The following is a 19,046-nucleotide window of genomic DNA, read 5'->3' on the forward strand; positions in this document are numbered from 1 at the left end:
CATCCATTTATTATTCATCACGTTGATATCACGCAGGGCATTGTGTGAAAAATAGTAATTAAACAAATTCAAATCTGTCCTCTAGACGTTTAGTTCCTTTTTATATATTAGCAACCAGCAAGCTGCCATAATTCACATCAAAGCTCCATTGCCCGTCCTAACAAGCTGACGCGGACCTGCTTGAAATTCGCAGACGCTGTCACTTTAATGTGTAATAGAACTCTGATTGCATCGATCATAGATAGACTCATTATCCTCTCCCTCCGAATCCCCTCATTCCTATCCTAGTTACTACCCTCCTTCTTGGGGTCAAGCCGCGGGAGTGCGAGTGTTAATACACATTGGCTTTGGTGTGTGGTCGCACAGGACCCTGGGGCGTCCCGCCTGTCAGCGTGCTGAGGCCGAGCCGTCTCCGGCGCCCGCGGAGCCTCGGGGCTCGGCTGGCCACGCCTGGAGCGCGGGGTTTGACTGGGCCGCCGTTGTTGTAGAGACCGGGAGGCGCCACCGCTCTGGGCAGACGGTTCCGGGCGCCGCACGGTCCCCCCTTCCCACCCTATCCCCTCCCTTCCCCGTTTCCCCCACCGACAGCAGCCGGGAGCCCACCGCTCCCCCCATGGCCTCCGCCCCGGTAAGGACGTGCTGGGGGGCGCCTCCCGGCAGCCAGTACTGCGGGCTGCGGGGCAAGGTCGGGGCCGCTCCCGCACCTGGCGGGAGGTGGAGGCAGGTGTCCGCAGCCGAGTCCTGAACCTCCTCGCCCCGGGCGCCCGCGTCTCACCCTCTGCTCCGGGGGCTTTGGGATCGCCCAGCCCTGGCCGGGCTCCCGGGCGCTCCTCCCCGCGTCTCGGAGCTCGGGACTAAGTCCCTGCAATCCCATGGCCCCTAGAATTCTCTGAGGGTTTCCGTGGAGCGCCTGCGTCAGAATCACCTGGGAGGGTTTTTTAAAGTACTAAAGCCGGGGCCCCGCCATGCACCTGTGACTGCTGTGCCAGCGGCGGGGCCTGGGAACCTGCATTTCGCACGAGCAGCCCGAGAGGTTTCTCAGGCGCGCTCGATCCTGGGAAGTGCTAACAGAGGATTTTGCAGGCTCTGCGGTGGTGGCGCCCCTCGTGTGCTCGTGCGGGGCATCCTGCTCCGCAGACCCACGGCCTATGTGGCCGTTCCTAGGCCGGACCCCGCAGGAGGGGACAGCGTTCGTCCCCGATCCCCTGAATTCGAGGTCTGCACCTGCTTTCAAAACTTGACAACTTTCCTTCCCAGGAGGACCCCGTTTTGGAGCGTTATTTTAAGGGCCACAAAGCGGCGATCACCTCCGTGGACTTTAGTCCCAATGGCAAACAACTTGGTAAGTTTCTTCTTTTTTTTTTTTTTTTTTTTGGTGATCGGCAAACGCTCTACTGGTCTAGAACCTTGCCTCTTGTCAAGCCCCCAGGAGACTCACCGAGGACCAATGTGGGTGTTGAGGGCGACCGGAGACTCGGGGAACCCGGCGCAGCCGGGTACAGTGAGAGCCAGAGTGGGCCCGAGCCAGGGCCACCTTGGTCACACCGGTCCCGGACCGCCATCCTCTCCCGCACAGCCTTCTCGTGGGCCTGGGCTGGCGGGCAAGTTTCACGAACTAACCACTAGGAGGAGCGAGTGGGAAAGGAAGGGGTTTGTCCTCGGCCGAGGGAGGGTGGGGTGTTGGCTAGAGAGTTTGTGAAAAGTTGTGAGACGTGCAGGAGGAAGTGGGGAGAGAGGAGTTGGGGCTGTGCTGCAGGCGGAGGACTGAGAGGTCTCAGGTGACCCTCGGGAAGCCCCCGTGGATGGAAAGGAGACGAGCGCCTACACGAAAGGACGGACCTGCTTGAAAGTTTACCTCTACCTGTGCTGGGAACTGAAGTTGCGGATCCGCCAGCCCTTCCCCTGCGTGGTGACTCTAGTGGCCGCGTCTGTGCTCTGAGGATTCCGATGGCCGTGAGGTGGACCTGGGCAGGCAAAAGCTGCCTGCTGCTGGCGCTTTTAACAGTGGCCTATATCCTGGTGGAACTCTCGGTCTCCAGTTTCCATGCCTCCCCAGGAGTTGGCCTTGCCTGGGAGCGGGGGCCAAGGCAGCTCTCAGACCCTGAGAAAATGACAGAGGATTTGTCTCGACCGCTTTATGAGAAGCCCCCTGCAGATTACCATGCACTTGGGGAGTGGGGGAAAGCCAGCAAACTCCAGCTCAACGAGGCTGAACTGAAGCAGCAAGAAGAACTCATTGAGAGATATGCCATCAATATTTACCTCAGTGACAGGATTTCCCTGCACCGCCACATAGAGGATAAAAGAATGTACGAGTGTAAATCCAAGATGTTTAACTATAGGAGACTTCCCACCACCTCTGTTATCATTGCTTTTTATAATGAAGCCTGGTCGACTTTGCTCCGCACCATCCACAGTGTTTTAGAAACTTCTCCTGCAGTCCTTTTGAAGGAGATCATCTTAGTCGATGACTTGAGTGACAGAGTTTATTTGAAGACACAACTTGAAACCTACATCAGCAATCTCCAAAGAGTACGCTTGATTAGAACAAATAAGCGGGAGGGGCTGGTTAGGGCCCGCCTGATTGGGGCCACTTTTGCCACTGGGGATGTTCTCACTTTCCTGGATTGTCACTGCGAGTGTAATTCTGGTTGGCTGGAACCACTTTTGGAAAGGATTGGTGATGACGAAACAGCTATTGTTTGTCCTGTTATAGACACCATTGATTGGAATACTTTTGAATTCTATATGCAGACTGGAGAACCCATGATTGGCGGGTTTGACTGGCGTTTAACATTCCAGTGGCATTCTGTCCCCAAACATGAAAGGGACAGGTGGAAATCAAGAATTGACCCAATCAGATCGCCCACCATGGCCGGAGGACTATTTGCTGTCAGTAAGAAATATTTTGAGTACCTTGGAACATATGACACTGGAATGGAAGTGTGGGGAGGCGAAAACCTCGAGCTGTCTTTTCGAGTGTGGCAGTGTGGAGGTAAATTGGAGATCCACCCGTGTTCCCACGTGGGCCATGTATTCCCCAAGCGGGCACCATATGCTCGGCCCAATTTCCTACAAAATACTGCTCGGGCAGCAGAAGTGTGGATGGATGAGTACAAAGAGCATTTCTACAATCGGAACCCTCCAGCAAGGAAAGAAGCTTATGGTGATATTTCTGAAAGAAAATTACTACGAGAACGGCTGAACTGCAAAAGCTTTGACTGGTATTTGAAAAATGTGTTTTCGAATTTACATGTTCCAGAGGATAGGCCAGGCTGGCACGGAGCTATTCGCAGTATGGGGATCTCTTCTGAATGTTTAGATTATAATTCTCCTGACAACAACCCCACAGGTGCTAACCTTTCGCTGTTTGGATGCCATGGTCAAGGAGGCAATCAGTTCTTTGAATATACTTCAAACAAAGAAATACGGTTTAATTCTGTGACAGAGTTATGTGCGGAGGTTCCTGAGCAAAAAAATCATGTAGGAATGCAAAATTGTCCAAAAGATGGGTTCCCTGTTCCAGCAAACATCATTTGGCATTTTAAAGAAGATGGGACCATTTTTCATCCACACTCAGGACTTTGTGTTAGTGCTTATCGGACACCAGAGGGTCGACCTAATGTTCAGATGAGAACTTGTGATGCTCTAGATAAAAATCAAATCTGGAAGTTTGAGAGCTAGAAGAGCACAACAGCACTTTCATCCTGAGCTGATGATGATATATTTAGGAAAGTCAGAGCTTCAGTGAAGATTGTATTTCATCAGCAATCACCCAATGGTCATCTGCGAGAGCACTGTAGAATCTGTGGTTCATTTTGGTCTAGAACACTGAAGCTGGGTGCAGGGAGAGCTGCTGTTTAATGTTTCAAGTGCCTTAAAGGTGATTTTATTTTACAACTCTGTCATTTTGGTTTCTTGCTTCTCAATAAAGAAGTCGAGTATGAATAGAGATACACAAAACAAATATTTAAGTGCCAGACTTGATATTAAAGAATGTAATAGTCCAAGAAAAATAAGAGGTGATTTATGTTGATGGGTAAGTTCACCGCACATCCCATTTTTTAACCAAACTCATAAATGTGCAGTTTGGGCTATTGTTATTTTGATTGTATATGGAATTTGAATTTAGCTAGCACATTAAATTTTAGGTTTTGTTTCTTTTTTATTCTAATTTTTCTTTAATCAAATGGAAATCAAAGAGTCGATTTTAAGAAGAAAGACCTAGTTTAGATGTATGTGTCATTAGAAGAGGGCGTTAGTTCGAATGTGACTTTGAAAGTTCTTAACACTTAGACATCTCTAAAATATACCAATATCTGAATGAAATGGGGACATCTTTACATTCCACACTCTGTAAACTTGGACTTAACTTATCTATATTGATACCTCAAGTTGCTCTGATTTTGTAAGCTGTCCTATTTGTGAACCTGTTTGTATGTTAGGGCATTTTTTGATTGCACTTCCTTAAGTTGTGAATGTACTAGAGAGAGACTCATTCAGAATACTGTACTTCCTTCCTTTTGTTAATGCTTAATCACTTAAAATAAATTCAGTTGAGGCCTCTTTGCAGTTAAACTCAACTGTGTTTGCTGAAATGTGTGAAACTGAAAGTGGGCCGAATTTTACAAAGGCTGTGGAACTCTTCTGAGTTCTTGCTGATTAGGGCATTTAAGCACTTATCTTAAGAAAACAAGGGGAAAAGACTGTCTTGACAATGGTGAATGCTGCCTTCCAGCTTGTTTTCAGCACCTGTTAGGAGCCTGGAACTTAGGCAGCTTTCACTAAGTGGGAGAATGAATGACTCAGAGGAGGAATGAGACTTTGGTTAATCATTTGACCAAATGACTCAGTTTGGGCCTCAGTTTCCTCATCTGTAAAATGTAGGTGCTGGATTAGATCTTAAAGATTCCTTCCAACTCTGAAATGTTATGATTGTACATTACTCTCAACACAGATAATTTGAGCAATGCTCAGTCCAGTTGTAAAGCTGGTAAAGGGAACTGGTTTTAAAACTTAAGTGAGCTGAGCTCATGCTAATCGGTTTCTTTTGAATTGAATGGAAAGTTGTGGTCAGTATTTGTATTCATTTCGTTTTGACAACTGTTGAAACAGTTTTTGTTTTTATCTTTAAGATTTCGAACTCTAAAGATAATCTTTTGGGCTAAGAATATAAGTATTTCCCAAACTAAATTATTTGAGAAGTAAACTGGTTTTATGCCAATATTATATCCAGAAATCACAGGCTAAATTTAGAATTAAATCTCAATTAGTTCACTTTGGTCTAGATTTTTGAAATATTCATGCTTCATAAGGAATTAGTTTACAGTATTCATAAGTAGTTTTTGGTGTCTACTTAATGACTCAGTAGTAGTAATTTTGCAGAATTTGAATTTAAGAAAAATTTTTAGGATAACCATTTCATAAAGTAAAATTGCTATGTATGTTGAATATATTGTTTCTTTTTTACTTCTTAAAGTGAAAATGTGGTAATAACTTTCTGTAAGTTATCTCCCAATTGTAAAGTTTATCAAAAAATTGCCCAGATTCCATGTGCAATGTATATGATCCTGGGTATAATTTAAGGAGGATTTATAATAATGTTTCTAATTTTACAAAAGGGTTGATTGACAATAGATATTTTCATAAATCCACCTTCTTTCTTTGCTCCATCTGCCTTTTTAAAAAATTAAATCACCCTTTTTTTTAAAAAAAAAAAATTATCTTTGTCGTTCTTTTTAGCACCCTATCAAATGAGAACTAAAATTGTTATATTCTGGAAGTACTTTTTGGAATTATTTTTATTCTAGTATTGTGCCGCTCATGTCAAAAGGAAAGGGAGCATTGAAAAGTAAAGTAGTACTTAATTCTTTATTTACCTTTTATCTAAATTGTAGAGTGTGACCCATTAATCTTTTTGGAAGAAATTTTAGGCTAGGTAAAGACAAAAGGTTATTTTTAAGTTGTGTAATACTAGTAGGTTTAGGGTCTCAATTTTAATTAATAAATTACTTAGTATTGACTCATTTCTTTTTTTTATTTTCTGTTTTAATAATATTTTTTAATGGGCACAAAGAATGCTAAGGTTCAGATTAATGTCTTTTAAATGATGAATTTTCTTCTGTGTGAGCAGTTTCCATCTTTTTTTTCCCTTTTGTTAATTGTATTTGCAATATTGATTAAGATATATAAAATAAAACATGTGCCTGATTATTTTCGCAAGTGGATTCTGATGATTTTAGTCTATGGGATCACATTTATTGATGGGAACAGATGTAAGTTAGCTTGTAATTCTTTAACTTATTTGAAAATGCAGACAGAATATTAAAGAATTAAGTTTTCTATGTTATTTTGCAAGGTGCCATTAACCAGCATGTATTCTGGAGTGGTGTTAACACTATTTATGCACTCACTACTCATAAGCTTGGAATGATCGGGGATCTTTGGGACCTACTGGGGGTACTATAAAAGGAAGCAAGTGGGTACCTGGGAACATTAGTACTAATTTCACTTCCCTGGCTGAAAAGCAATATGTCTGTCTTATAAACCCCAGAGCCTCACACTTCCTTCAACCTTCTCTCTGCATCACCCTGTCCCTAAGTGCAATTTCTATCCACCAGTAGCATTTCTCTTTCTCTTTAGTGATTCCTCCCTAACATCCTACACTCTCGCCTGACACAATGCCTAGTAAATACTAACCTAAGGGCTTAGCTTTATACATCAGATGTCTTACAGCCACATTTAAGATATGTATAGGTAAGCGAAACATATTTTCACTGATCTCTGCTTTTTTATACTGTTTAAAAATTACTGTCAATACATGTGTTTTAATCTTGCTTTCTTACTGACTGCAACCCTGTGAAAATCATTTCATCTTTGTGTTTCAGTTTCATGAATGCAAAAAAACAAACTGCAAAATCCATAGAGACAGTACATTAATGATTGCTGGAGGCTAGGGGAAGGAAGACTAGAGAATGATTTCTAATGAGGATGGGTTTTTTGGGGTATTGTCGTGGTGGCGAGAATGTTCTGGAATTAGTGACAGTGATTGTACAACTTTGGGAAAAACAGACTTGCACACTTTAAAAAGAGACTTTATGATATGTTAATTATATCTCAATTTTTTAAAAATGGGGGGGGGGAGGGAGGGAGAATTTCATATGCCCTAGAAAAGATTCTCTTTTCTATGTTCCTCTATGCATACTAGACTTTAAAACAAGCCAGCGGTATTATCATTAATACTTGAGTCATTTTGTAATTCAGTAGAATTAAGAAAGATAGATATTATTTGAGTCTCCCAGTTTAGCGTTAGTCTGTGGGTGGAAATCAATTTGTATTGGAGTCTTTCCTAAAATTCAGAAATGCCTCAATCATTCTTTTTTGAACAGCAGGTAGAGATTATTATAAAGGTGAATGAGTTCCCGAGGTGTATAGTTGTTCATGGCAGAACTGAAGAGCAGCGAAATCCTTAGAACTTGCTAATAATCTGGTACTATTTTTCCTTTTGTGCAGAGTTTGATCACTTTCTCAGGCTGGCCTGGGAGAAATGTCTACACTACAGGCCAGCAGTGTCCTAAGCTGTCTGGTCTGCATTCTAAGCCCCTTATTTGCACTTACTTAATCCTATTCGAAAGGGGAATGGGAGGTACCCTTTTTATTAAGTACTCCTTTTTTAGTTAATGCTACTATGTGCCAGATGCTGTCTTATGCTTGGGTATACAAACAGAAGTTAACAAAAGAGGTGTGCCAGAGATGTTATGAATTCATAGACCAGCAATAGACACAAATAATAACAAACACACAAATTATGTGCAAGTACAACTTGAAACAGGAAAATTATTGAATGATGTGAATAAAAGGGTGCTTTAAGGAAAGAGTACCATGTCAACATTTAATTTTATGAGGTCATAGAACACATCTCTGTGGAAGTTAGATTTAATTCAATGCCTGAAGGAGGAGTTAGCTAGGTAAAGATTGAGAGAGAATAGCATATGCAAAGAATATCATATACAAAAAGGGTGAGGAAGAGTCTGTCATTAATCAAGAAAATAAAAGGCAGCCAGCATGGGTAGAGCCTATAAACCAAGGAAGAGGGAACTTTGAGAGAGAAAGTTGCAGGGGGAGGCAGAGACAGCTTGGGTAAGGCCTTGGAGGATATAGTAGGTTAAATGGTAGCCCTCCAAAAGATATGCCCATGTCTTAATTTCTGGAACCTGTAAATGTGACATTATTTGTAAATAAAGATTTTTGCAAATATAATTAATTTGAAGATCTTGGGAAGAAATCATCTAGAATTATCTGGGCGAGCCCTAAATCCAATGACAAGTATTCTTATAAGAGACACACAAAGAAGATATGAGAAAGCCACATGAAGCCAGAGGCAGAGACAGCAGTGAGTGATCCATAAACCAAAGAGCTCTTGAAGGCACCAGAAGCTGGAAGAGGCAAGGAATGAAATCTCCTCTAGAGTCTTAACAGGGAATATGGTGCTGCTACCACTTTGATTTTGGACTTTCAGTCTCCAGAACTGTGAGAGAATAAATTTCTGTTGTTTGAAGCTCCCAAGTTTTTGGTACTTTGTTACGGCAGCCACAAGAAACTAAAACAGAGGCCATGTTTTAGGTTATTCTGTGAATTGTGAATAGTTGTAAGGAAATGACATGATCTGATTTGTATCTCACAAAGATCATCTATGTGGAGACTGTGAACTGTTAGAGAAAACTATTTAGAGTTTTTATAGTAATACCTGCAGGAAATGATGGTATTTCAAAGTAGGATGGTGATCTTCAAACTAATGTGGGAGTTAATAGTATACAGATGATATTTAAAGCCAGGCAAATAGATAAGATCACCTGGGAAGAACAGAACAATGAGGGCAAAGGCCTGCCTATGTCTGAGGCCTAAAGATCTCCAACCTTTAGATCAGAAGAGGAAATAACAAAAGAATCTAAGAAGAAATAATCAGAAAGATAGGGGGAAGCTATTGTAGTAGAGTGTCATGACAGCCAAATCTAGAGTGGGTAGAAACGTTGACAGGAGCAGAGAAGATATTAAATAGTCATTAGAGAGATTGGAGGAGGGAACTATTATGGAATTGAGCATTGCCGGGCAGAGTAGGAGATCCATGTAAATTAGCCATCATGAATTTATCTTGATCCCAGTCTGTCTGGGGTCGTCACGTCTAGCAGTTCTCACTGGCACAGAGATAGTCTCAGAGAAAGCAGAGTGATTGAGATTTTTGCCAGGTTAACTTGAAGGAAGAAGAGAGAGTCAGGGGTTGAAAATATATGTAAGAGGGTAATTAGAAATAGGATAGTTGAGTGAAAATGGTGAAAAGAGCCTCAGTGGAGAACAGTGGTCAATAGATGAGAGTTCTGGATGAGATGGAAGCTACTGAACAAGTGAGCTGTAAGAAAAGAAAGTTGTCAGAGGATGACCAGTTTCAATTAGTATTCAGGTTTTGTTGTGTGACCACAGAATAGATTGCTGAGGAAGAGAAGGTCTTTTGGGAGGCCTGGTTGTCACCTCGATCTGCAGTGTTCTTTACCACCTCATTTTTTGCTTGGCTGGCTCTTTCTTATCCTTCATGCCTCCACTTAAAATGCTACTGATCACTCCATTTGCATTAAGTATTCTGACCCGAACAAAATTCTCATTATGACTTCCTGCTTTATCTTTCATGTGTTGCTTGTTTCCCTCTTCTCCACTTGAATGTAAGCTCCCCATTTAGAGATTTTGCTTATTTTGTAACTTAGGATGTCCTCCGCCCTACCCACAATGCCTTACATGTCAGAGGAGTGAGATACTTGTTGAATGAACAAATACCAGGAGTTGAAATAGAGAGACTCCTAAAGTAGGTGAAATATGAAAGAGAAAATGATTATCACTTGAAAGGGTTTCAGCAAACTTGGTGTCCCCAAGCAGGATCAAGGTTTAAGTAGTTAAGGACAAGGAGGAACTTTCAGAGAGGAAGACGTGGATATAAGGGCAATTATCTAGAGGGTGCCCCACTGGCTCAGTGGTAACTTTTGGGAAGGAGAGAAGTCATGGGTGTCAGGTTCAGCTGAGGGCCTATCCAAAGCATGATGGACATGAGAATGCACAATGATTGATGATCAGAGGGGCTTAAGGCTTAAACTTATGGAGAAAATAGATCATGAAGCATCATGGATTCTTTTTTTCAACTTTTTTTTTCAATTACAGTTGGCATACAACATTATTAGTTTCCGGTGTACAACATAGTATTAGGCACATACTATACCTTACGTAGCGATCACTCTGGTGAATCTAATATTATTGACTGTATTCCCTATGCTGTACATTACATGATGGATTTATTCTTGATAGCCTTTTGGAAGACGGTGGGCTCTTGGGTTTTACAGGATAGGTTGAGAGGTAATCAGAGGAGAGAGAATGGGAGAAAACAATAACCAGTGAAGTGTTATCATCTCTTTTTATGGGTGTAGAAACTGAAAGTTCAGTGACTTTTCTGAAGCTTATATAGCTAGTTAGCAGCAGAGCCTGGTTGAGCCTGGTTTGGAGTCTGATTCGAGAACCACACTCTTTTTCCATTAGTCAATCTCTTTCCCAAAGGACCACACTCAAGTTTATATAAACATTAGAAGAATATAAAAATATTTTCACAGAGTTTGCAGAATCTGAGCTGCAATTTTGAAGTTTCAATTTAAAATTTTTAAATTTTAATATTGAAGTTGACAATTTTTCCCCTTTTTTTCCCTGTAAGTTTACCCTGTCCTTGACTCAATCTCTTTAATATGCATGCGATGTTTATAGAATAAATAATTACAGAGGACATGTTCATTTCTCCTTTTTTCTAACTGAACAGAAGTGGAATTGTTACCGGAGAGTAGGGATCCTCTCCCCGCACGTTGTCCAGGTTCTTGATGTCTCAAATAAAGAATTGAGCAAGACACTGAAATATGGTAGAAAAGAAAAAAAATTATTAGAAGGGAAAGTACACTTCCAGAAGGGGAAGCGGGCCTGAGCAAGAGAAGCGTTGACTCAAAAGGCCTAGTAACAAAGCCTCTGGGGTTTTTATCCCTCTTTGCTGTGGCTTGTTACTTTTCTTAGAGGAATGGCCTTTCTTGATTGACAACTAAGATTGACAGGACTCAGTGATTCATCATTTTGCAGTCTGTCCAAGGTTGTTCCAGAATTCAGCCTGTTATAATGATATTAATGAATTCCAGGCATATGCATCATATTATAATGACGGTATAATGAGGTTCAGGTGAGTTGGTCTTTGGGGTCTTCATTGCTCAAGTGCGAGTGACTAGGCTTAAATTGGCACCTAATCCTTTGCCTACTTGTTTCTTTGTAAGAGTTTAAAAAATGCCTTTTGCTTGCTTAATTGTGGGCTGATTAGGGCGGACCCCTTCTAAGATAGGATGACCTCAGTGTCTTTGCAGGCAGACTGGAAACCCCCTGACTTTCCTGCCTAACTCTTTTCTAAGAGTCATGAACCCCGTTATTATTAGTATGGATGTTGAGGGATGGCAGGTCTCTTCTTCCATATGTGCTTCCTGCTGAGAATGGCCGTAGTCCTTACCTACAGGGGTTTCATGGAGCTCTTTCCCTTTCAGGCTCAGAGTGGGATCTTCAGTTTCCTGCTCAAGTGCCACCTCAGTCCCTAGACAAGGAAAAGAAGATACAAACTTATCGTTTAAGTCATATATCTATTAATTTCTATTATTAATCTGCCTATTGAGTAAAGGAAAACAGATTTGGTTAAAATATTTCTTAAACAGTAAAAAAGACCTTCGGCCTAAAGGCCCCTCCCCTCTCAGACTCTAAGGGCTGGTCTGATTAACACGGTTTCTGCTTACAATGGGGCTGATGATGACCCTTATCTATAGCCAAAAGATCTGAGTCACCAGTTTGGGGCAATTATCAGAATTTGAGGGAGAGGGCCTTTTTCCCAAAGAAAGGAAGGAAGAAAATTTCTAGGTTTAGTAAAAAGATTAAGAACTCTGCCAGAGACGTCCCATTTCACTTCCTGCTAAAAGATTAAGAATTTTACAAGTGATGTTCTTCCTGTCTCAGAATTACATTTGGAATTTTAAATTATTTTTCTCACAGTGAAACCATAATAACAGTTTGCCAGAATTTTTTTTTTTTTTCCATTATGGTTCTTGATGGCAACTTGTATAGTAGCTTTGTTGAAGTTTCTCTTATTGTTATAGTTTTTAAAATTACTCCCAAGTGCTAAAATAATCTTGTGTCCTAAGAGGGAGTAGTAGAGTGCAGTATTTCTCAAATTTCGATATATATCAGAATTAAGTGAGAAAGTGGTGAAAAATTCAGATTCCTGGGTTTCACTCCCAAAGAATGTAACTTACTAAAATTATACATTTTAAGATCCCTAATAATGGAGATAATTTATAAATCCCCAGGGCTTTGAAAGGCACTGGGTTATTGGTTAAATGCCCAGGCTTTGGAGTGTGATGGAACTGGGTTTAAAAATGGAGCTCTGCTACCTTCCATCTGTGTGACCTTGGGCAAGTTACGTAACTTCACTAAGCCTCATTTCCTCATCCATAAAAGAGGGATAATGATATTTACCTGACCTGTTGTGAGGATTAAATAAAAGAATGCTTATGAAGTTCTTAAAAGTACTTGGGCCACAATAACAGTAAAGGTTTGTTGTTAACACTCCCCATAGAGATGTGGAATTTGAATAAGTTCAATTAAATTTCTCCAAATTGTCATTACTAAAGATTATTTTTAAGCACTCACACATTTCGTTTTGTTTTGTTTTAGGCCATGCTTACACTACCAAGATAATTACTTTGTGTCAGGTGGTAGGAAAACATGCTTAATTATTTCCTCAGTCAGGGCAGAGAAATTGAAATTAGTGCAATCACTTAATTATACTGTTATACAGTACTAGGAATGTATAAACTGATTCTGAAAGTGTGAGATTGGGTATTCGATTTTATCTAATTAAGATCAGAATATTGTGTTTTTGTTGTACAACCCTCTCCTGTCTAGGTTTATAGATGTGTATGCCTGGGGATTGCATTTTATTTTTCTTTTCTTAAAAATATTTATAGTCTACGGGCATGTTGCCACCCTCAACATGCCCGATCTCATCTGATCTCGGAAGCTAAGCGGGGTCGATCCTGGCTAGTACTTAGATGGGAGACCACCTGGGAGTACTGGGTGCTGTAGGCTTAAAAAAAAAAAAAAAGTTATAAAGGATTCCTCATAGATTTTCTTGGAAGATTTCTTTGTTTATTTTTCCTGAAGAAGGCAGTACAGTGTTTCTTTTGTGCCCCAAAGACCACCATGAACCTGGAAATGCAACAAAATAATGATGCTCTCAAACTAGAAAGCTAAATTTAATTTTATAGGTATATTTTGAAGTAGGACATAATGAGGGTAGAAAATATAGAGAGGGTCTTCTGAAGTAATTGAAAAATTCAAGAATTTCTATAGGAAGGTGATTGAATTATTAAGACTCTCCTGAATGTGGAATGAAAAAGCTTTATAAAGTTGTGAAAGATACAATATTGTGAACACAGACATTTTTAGTAAAATCTAAAATATATACGCTTTGACCTATCAATAATTCTTTGGGGGAATTTATCACGATGATGTATTGCACATGTCAGATGACATGTATATTACAGCATCATTTATAAAAGTACAAGACTGTAAACAACCTAAATAGGGGAGACTGGTTAAATAAATTAAGGTATAACTATACCGTAGCATACCATGCAGCTATTAAAAAGAATAAGGCAGAACTGCCTCCAGTCATGACAGAGTCATTGATAACTAAACTTGCCCTCGAGCGGAAAACAACTGATTTCAGGCAGTTAGTAACAGAAAGTACAAAACTGTTATTATTTCAAGAAGGGAAACACATCACCATAGCTGTCTTGCTGGGGCACTCCTGCTGCACATCAGAGAGGCAGAGCCAAAGCAGAGTGACAGCCTGGCTACACTGAGGCAGCAGAGGTCATACTTCTGGCTGTGCCAGGTCTGAAATTTGCATGGCAGGATTCCTGCGTTGTTACTAAGGGTAAACAGCCACAGAAGTCTTTGGTGGGTGGTTATAGTTTTGGCTGAGGGTCGTGCAACACGTGTGCAAGTTGAGTATTTGTGAGGTCTAGCAGAGACTGCTTACTTACTGCTGGACTGAAGTGGAATGGTGATCCCAATGACAATGCAGGATATCTCTACATTTCTAGCTTGGACAAAGTGGGGAAACCTCACTGAATACCACATGTATGTACTTGAGGCATCAGGGAGGACAGGTCTTAGGAATCAGGACCACACCTGAAATAGTGTGTAGGCCCTAAGCCTAAGTTCAAAACTGAAATAGATTTACTCTAACAAAGAATAAAACCAATTCTGACTTGACCAAAAAGGATGAAACTGGATCCTGAACTCTGGCTAATAGGATTGTTTTTGCAGAGATATAAGTTAGTGATTATCATCCTATTATTTGTGTACTGTAGGCTTGAACAAAAACATACTGTGCATAATTGGAGCCAGGTTTATTACTGTGAGGAAAGTTATAAATATGAAGGGGGGGCACTAGAATGTATTCTGATAGATTGAAATTGGAGTTATCAGTATGAACTCATGGTTTTTAATATCTTTACATATAGATAGATATAGCCTTCCTACATCTAATTTCTTAGTTCTGCTCACTGAAATTTCTCATTATATCTTATTTCTTAGCTCTATTTGCTGCCAGACATACTGATAGCAATGAGCAAACATAGTCCCTAGATCTTGGTTTCAAAATGCCATTCTCCACTAATAGGAATCAGAGGTTCTTGAGGGAAAAGAAGCCAATTCCAGATCTGGGGCAAAGGAAGAACATCTTGGAACATTTTCTAATTCTAGAAGTAAGAAAGTACTCAAAGAATGATGGACACATATCAGAAAGTCCCAGAGGCCAGCTTTAAGGGGCTCATATGAGCCAAATCTGGAAAAAATAAGAGTCTAAATAAATAAGGATAACTATGGATTATAACCCATTGAGTAAAATAATCTATGAGTCCACACTGATAAATAAGTAAATTAATAAGTAAATGGAGAAAGAGGGAAAATTCTGTCTTACAATAATAAATTAACAAATTAAATATTAGTTTATTAAATAATTTAATATAATTGCTAATTAATTAATAAATTATGGGTTGGAAAATCACTAAGGGATGCTAAAATTAGTGTGGGATAGTTTTTTGAGGAAGAGGCTATTTATATAGTCTTAAAATATCTCCCCACAAACTTCTTATTAATTACAAAGAGGAAAGATAGTAATTTCACAAGGCAAAATCCACCTAAACCAAGTGATCAAAGTGAATGTTACCAACATTGGGACAAACAGACATCACGTGCATCTTAATACAATGCACTGATCAGAGCACAACATAACTTTTGTTATCAAAAAAAGATATGTCCTGAATCTAACACAAAAATAAGGCTTACAATCGTCAAGAATATCAAAGCCAATAAAGACAAAGAATGACCTAGGAAATCTTTCTAGTTCACTGGAGACTAAACATACATGGCCATTTATGCGGTGCATATCCTGGATTACATCATGGACTGGGGAAAATAGCTATAATTGGCAAAATCCATATATGGACTGTGGATAAGATAAGAATATATTAAAAAGTATTTAATTTCCTGACTTTGTTAATTGTTCTATGGTTTATGTCAGTGAATGTCCTTGTTCTTAGGAAATACTTATTGAAGTATTTGGTGGTAGAAATGTTATGATTCTAATATTTCAAATGGTTAAGGTTTTATGCATATATAAAAGTATATATGTAGAGAGAGAATGATAAAACAAATGGACAAAATGTCAACAAGAGCAAAATCAAAAGTAAAGAATATAAGGACATTTCTTTTTTTATTATTAAATTCGTTGGGGTAATGTTGGGTAATAACATTTCTTATACTACATTGTAATTGTACTATAAGTTTGAAATTGTCAAAATTTCTTATACTACATTGTAATTGTACTATGAGTTTGAAATTGTCAAAATTTCTTATACTACATTGTAATTGTACTATAAGTTTGAAATTGTCAAAATAAAAATTTATCAAAATGGGGCAGGGAGAATAAGGGCAGCTCTATGTACTAATAAAGCATGATCTTCAATATATTATACTAAGTGGGCTGGACGAGAGGAGGATGGAGAGGCAACATGCAGAATGGTGGGAGTAGCATGCTACCATTTTTATAAAAAATGCATGTTAATAGATGCATATATTTATTTAAGCAAATAGGTGGATACTCTAGAAAATGGTTAACATTGGTTACCTCTAGAAAAGGAATCAAGTGGCCAATGGGTGGAAGGAGATTTTAGTAAATACTCTTTAGTAATGTTGAAATACATGTATCATAAGTACATGTATTACCAATTGTAAAGATAATTTAACAACAAATGTAAAAACTGGAGGCAGTACTATTTCTTTCCAGAAAATAGTATTCCTGACAGGGCAGACTTCTAAGTAATGGTAGTTGATTTTGGTTAAAGTAACAGGTGAGAGAGCGTGGGTTGACTAAAGAAAGTTATTGCTGCTTAAGGTGATAAAATAACTGTGGGCCTTTTGGACATTATGGAGAGCAAACATGTTCTCCATTAGTGTGTTCTTTGTGTTACGTGGGTTGAGTAAAGAAAGTTATTGCTGCGTAAGGTGATAAAATAACTGTTGGCCTTTTGGACATTACGAAGAGCAAACATGTTCTCCATTAGTGTGTTCCTTGTGTTACTGCCAGAAACAAAGCACTGGCGTAGGCGAGCATGGACTTTGTTCTTTTTTTTTTTTTATCCTAAGGAAGATTTCTTGAAACAATGAATTATTGTTGTAGAATATAATTTTTTTAATGGGCAGAGTTACCAGTTAACCTTTTCTCTTAACTTCCTTCCTTTGACATTTTGTTTCAAAATAGACCAGCCAGGTGATGAATGGTACAGCTTTGACATAATGAACTATGTGCTAATGTTTATACAGGGTGTGGTTCAATGGAAATGGATGAAAGCAAATTCCAAGTTGATACCATATGGCACTGACATTGATAATCAGATACCTTTTATTATCATGGTATTAAGGTTTGGTGGGATGAGGTTAAGGGAGTAAGAAGAAAAACTCAGTGTTGGTTTTCACAATTTTTAATGAGAATACATTCATGAGGTTTTTAAATATTGTATTTTTTTTCTATTTTCCTGAAATTTGCAAGAAAATATAGTGTGCCCTGGGCCACACACATCTCTGTTTCTGGTGTTTTATAATTAGTAGACCTCTGAAATGCCACCTTACCCTAAGGTCAGGCTGTCCTAGTCCTTTAAACCTTTGTTTATCTTGCTCTTTCAGTCACTTCTTTTTTGTAGGCTTCATGCTGATAATAGCAAAGGTTGCTTCAATGTGGGTATGTAGCTATCAATTCTATAGTTTTGAGGGTCCACTCTGGTCCAGGTGCCCTTTTCCTCTTCTGATGAAGTATGTGAAGTCCCAAACCCTGGGTCGCCTTCTCAGTTAAGCTTCATATTCCTCTCTCTCCAGCCCACCGCCCCCCCCTTAATTATTTGTTGCTTTACCATGATACTATAATAACATATTTTTCTGCTCCTTATCATATTGAATACTAGGGACCCTGTAAACCTTCAATGAGTTAATGAATCAATTGTGTTTACTAACTCTCTACTCCTTCCCTCCCATTTTCTCCTCTATTCACACCATTGCAACTTTGTTTCTACCATTTCACTGAAACAATTCTTACTGCGAAGCCAACACCAACGTTTGATCCTCGGGCCCAGGGCTGCCTTCATGGGCATATAATCTGTGTAGTTGTACAGATCCCCACCCTTAGTTTAATGCCCTACGATTTCTGTCTTCAAATTCTTACTTTTTCTACCAGTGCCCCACATTTACATTTTACACGGGACCCTACAAATTATGTAGCTGGTCCTGTTCAGGCCTCATCTTACTAAATCTCCTCAAAGCATTTGACACAGCTCATTACCTTCTTGGAACATTACTTTCTTAACTCCTGAACACTACAGTCTTCTCGCCCCCCTCCTGCTTTATTTATGGCTCCTTCCTTTGCTCCTCATTATCTCAAGGGTGAATATTTTCACCCTCTTCTTTATCTGTACTCACTTCCTGAGTGATCCCATCCAGTTGCCAGCCTTTAGTGTATTATCTAGACTCCTGTTGCTGCTAACAGTAACAAAAACAAAAACTCTAGTAAAAATAGCTACATTTGAGTGTTTTCTATGTGCTTGGCATGATTGCCAGGCATGGATTACTAGTATTATATTCACTTAATACTTTAAATACCTCATCTTGCAGATGAAATGTCCCAGGCATAGAGAGGTTGAATAAGTTGCCCAAGGACACACAGCTGGTAAGCCTGGATTTTAGTCAGGAAGTCTATTTTGCTTTTTTAACCACCACACTGTATAGTCAAATCCACTTCCTGAGCTTCAGAAGGGTATATCCATCTCCCTGCTTGGAATTTGAACTTGTATGTCAAATAGGCACTTCAAACTTTATATCCTAAAAGGAACTCTCGATTCCCACCCTATCCTGCCTCACTCTCAACCTCCTCTCCTAGTCTTTCTAGACTCATTATTAAATGACACTGAAATTCACCTGGGTGCCCAGGCCAAAAGCCTAGCACAACTACTGCTTCTCTTTTCTCTCCCTCACATCTAACCCATTAGCAAGGCTTATAAGCTCATCTTTACCAAGTATCTTGGTTTCGACTACTTTTCTTTTTCCACAGCCTCCAGCCAGTCCAGATCACCACCTACTCCTGACTAGATTATTGCAGTAGCCTCCTAATTGATTTCCTTCTTCATTTCTGTCCCCCTATATATTCTGTACACAACAACCAGAGTGATATTTTTTCTAAATGTTTTATTGAAGTATAAGATATGTACCAAAATTGGACAACTTGATAAATCTTCACAATAATGACATGCCTATTTAACCAACACTCAGAGCAAGAAAATTACCAGTACCCCCAGAAGCCCCCTTTGTGCTCCCTTCTAGCT

The 19,046-nt window shown here is 39.8% G+C and overlaps 2 protein-coding genes and 1 pseudogene across 4 annotated transcripts in view; all 3 read left to right on the top strand.

Moving 5' to 3' along the window:
• Positions 1-298: 298 nt before the first annotated feature.
• POC1B (POC1 centriolar protein B) overlaps positions 299-19,046 on the top strand; it is an 88,261-nt gene continuing 69,513 nt past the window's right edge. The window contains exons 1-2 of one of the 3 annotated variants that reach the window (XM_016165155.2): positions 299-628; positions 1,258-1,342. In XM_016165155.2, the coding sequence (XP_016020641.1) occupies positions 614-628; positions 1,258-1,342 (100 nt within the window). In that variant the 5' untranslated portion in view covers positions 299-613. The remainder of the gene's footprint in view (positions 629-1,257; positions 1,343-19,046) is intronic. The other 2 variants (XM_016165156.2, XM_016165157.2) reach the window with 2 other exon arrangements.
• Positions 1,441-5,682, top strand: LOC107520908 (polypeptide N-acetylgalactosaminyltransferase 4). The gene has a single exon (XM_016165154.2). It carries the CDS (start codon positions 1,948-1,950, stop codon positions 3,682-3,684), a length of 1,737 nt encoding a protein of 578 aa, XP_016020640.1. The 5' UTR covers positions 1,441-1,947; the 3' UTR covers positions 3,685-5,682.
• Positions 13,073-13,194, top strand: LOC118613934 (annotated as a pseudogene).

Source organism: Rousettus aegyptiacus, unplaced genomic scaffold (assembly GCF_014176215.1).
Source record: "Rousettus aegyptiacus isolate mRouAeg1 unplaced genomic scaffold, mRouAeg1.p scaffold_m13_p_2, whole genome shotgun sequence".
Taxonomy (NCBI): domain Eukaryota; kingdom Metazoa; phylum Chordata; class Mammalia; order Chiroptera; family Pteropodidae; genus Rousettus; species Rousettus aegyptiacus.

What these genes read in the sequence shown, in the direction of transcription:
- LOC107520908 (XM_016165154.2), top strand. Translation starts at nt 1,948, where the DNA reads ATGGCCGTGAGGTGGACCTGGGCAGGCAAAAGCTGCCTGCTGCTGGCG.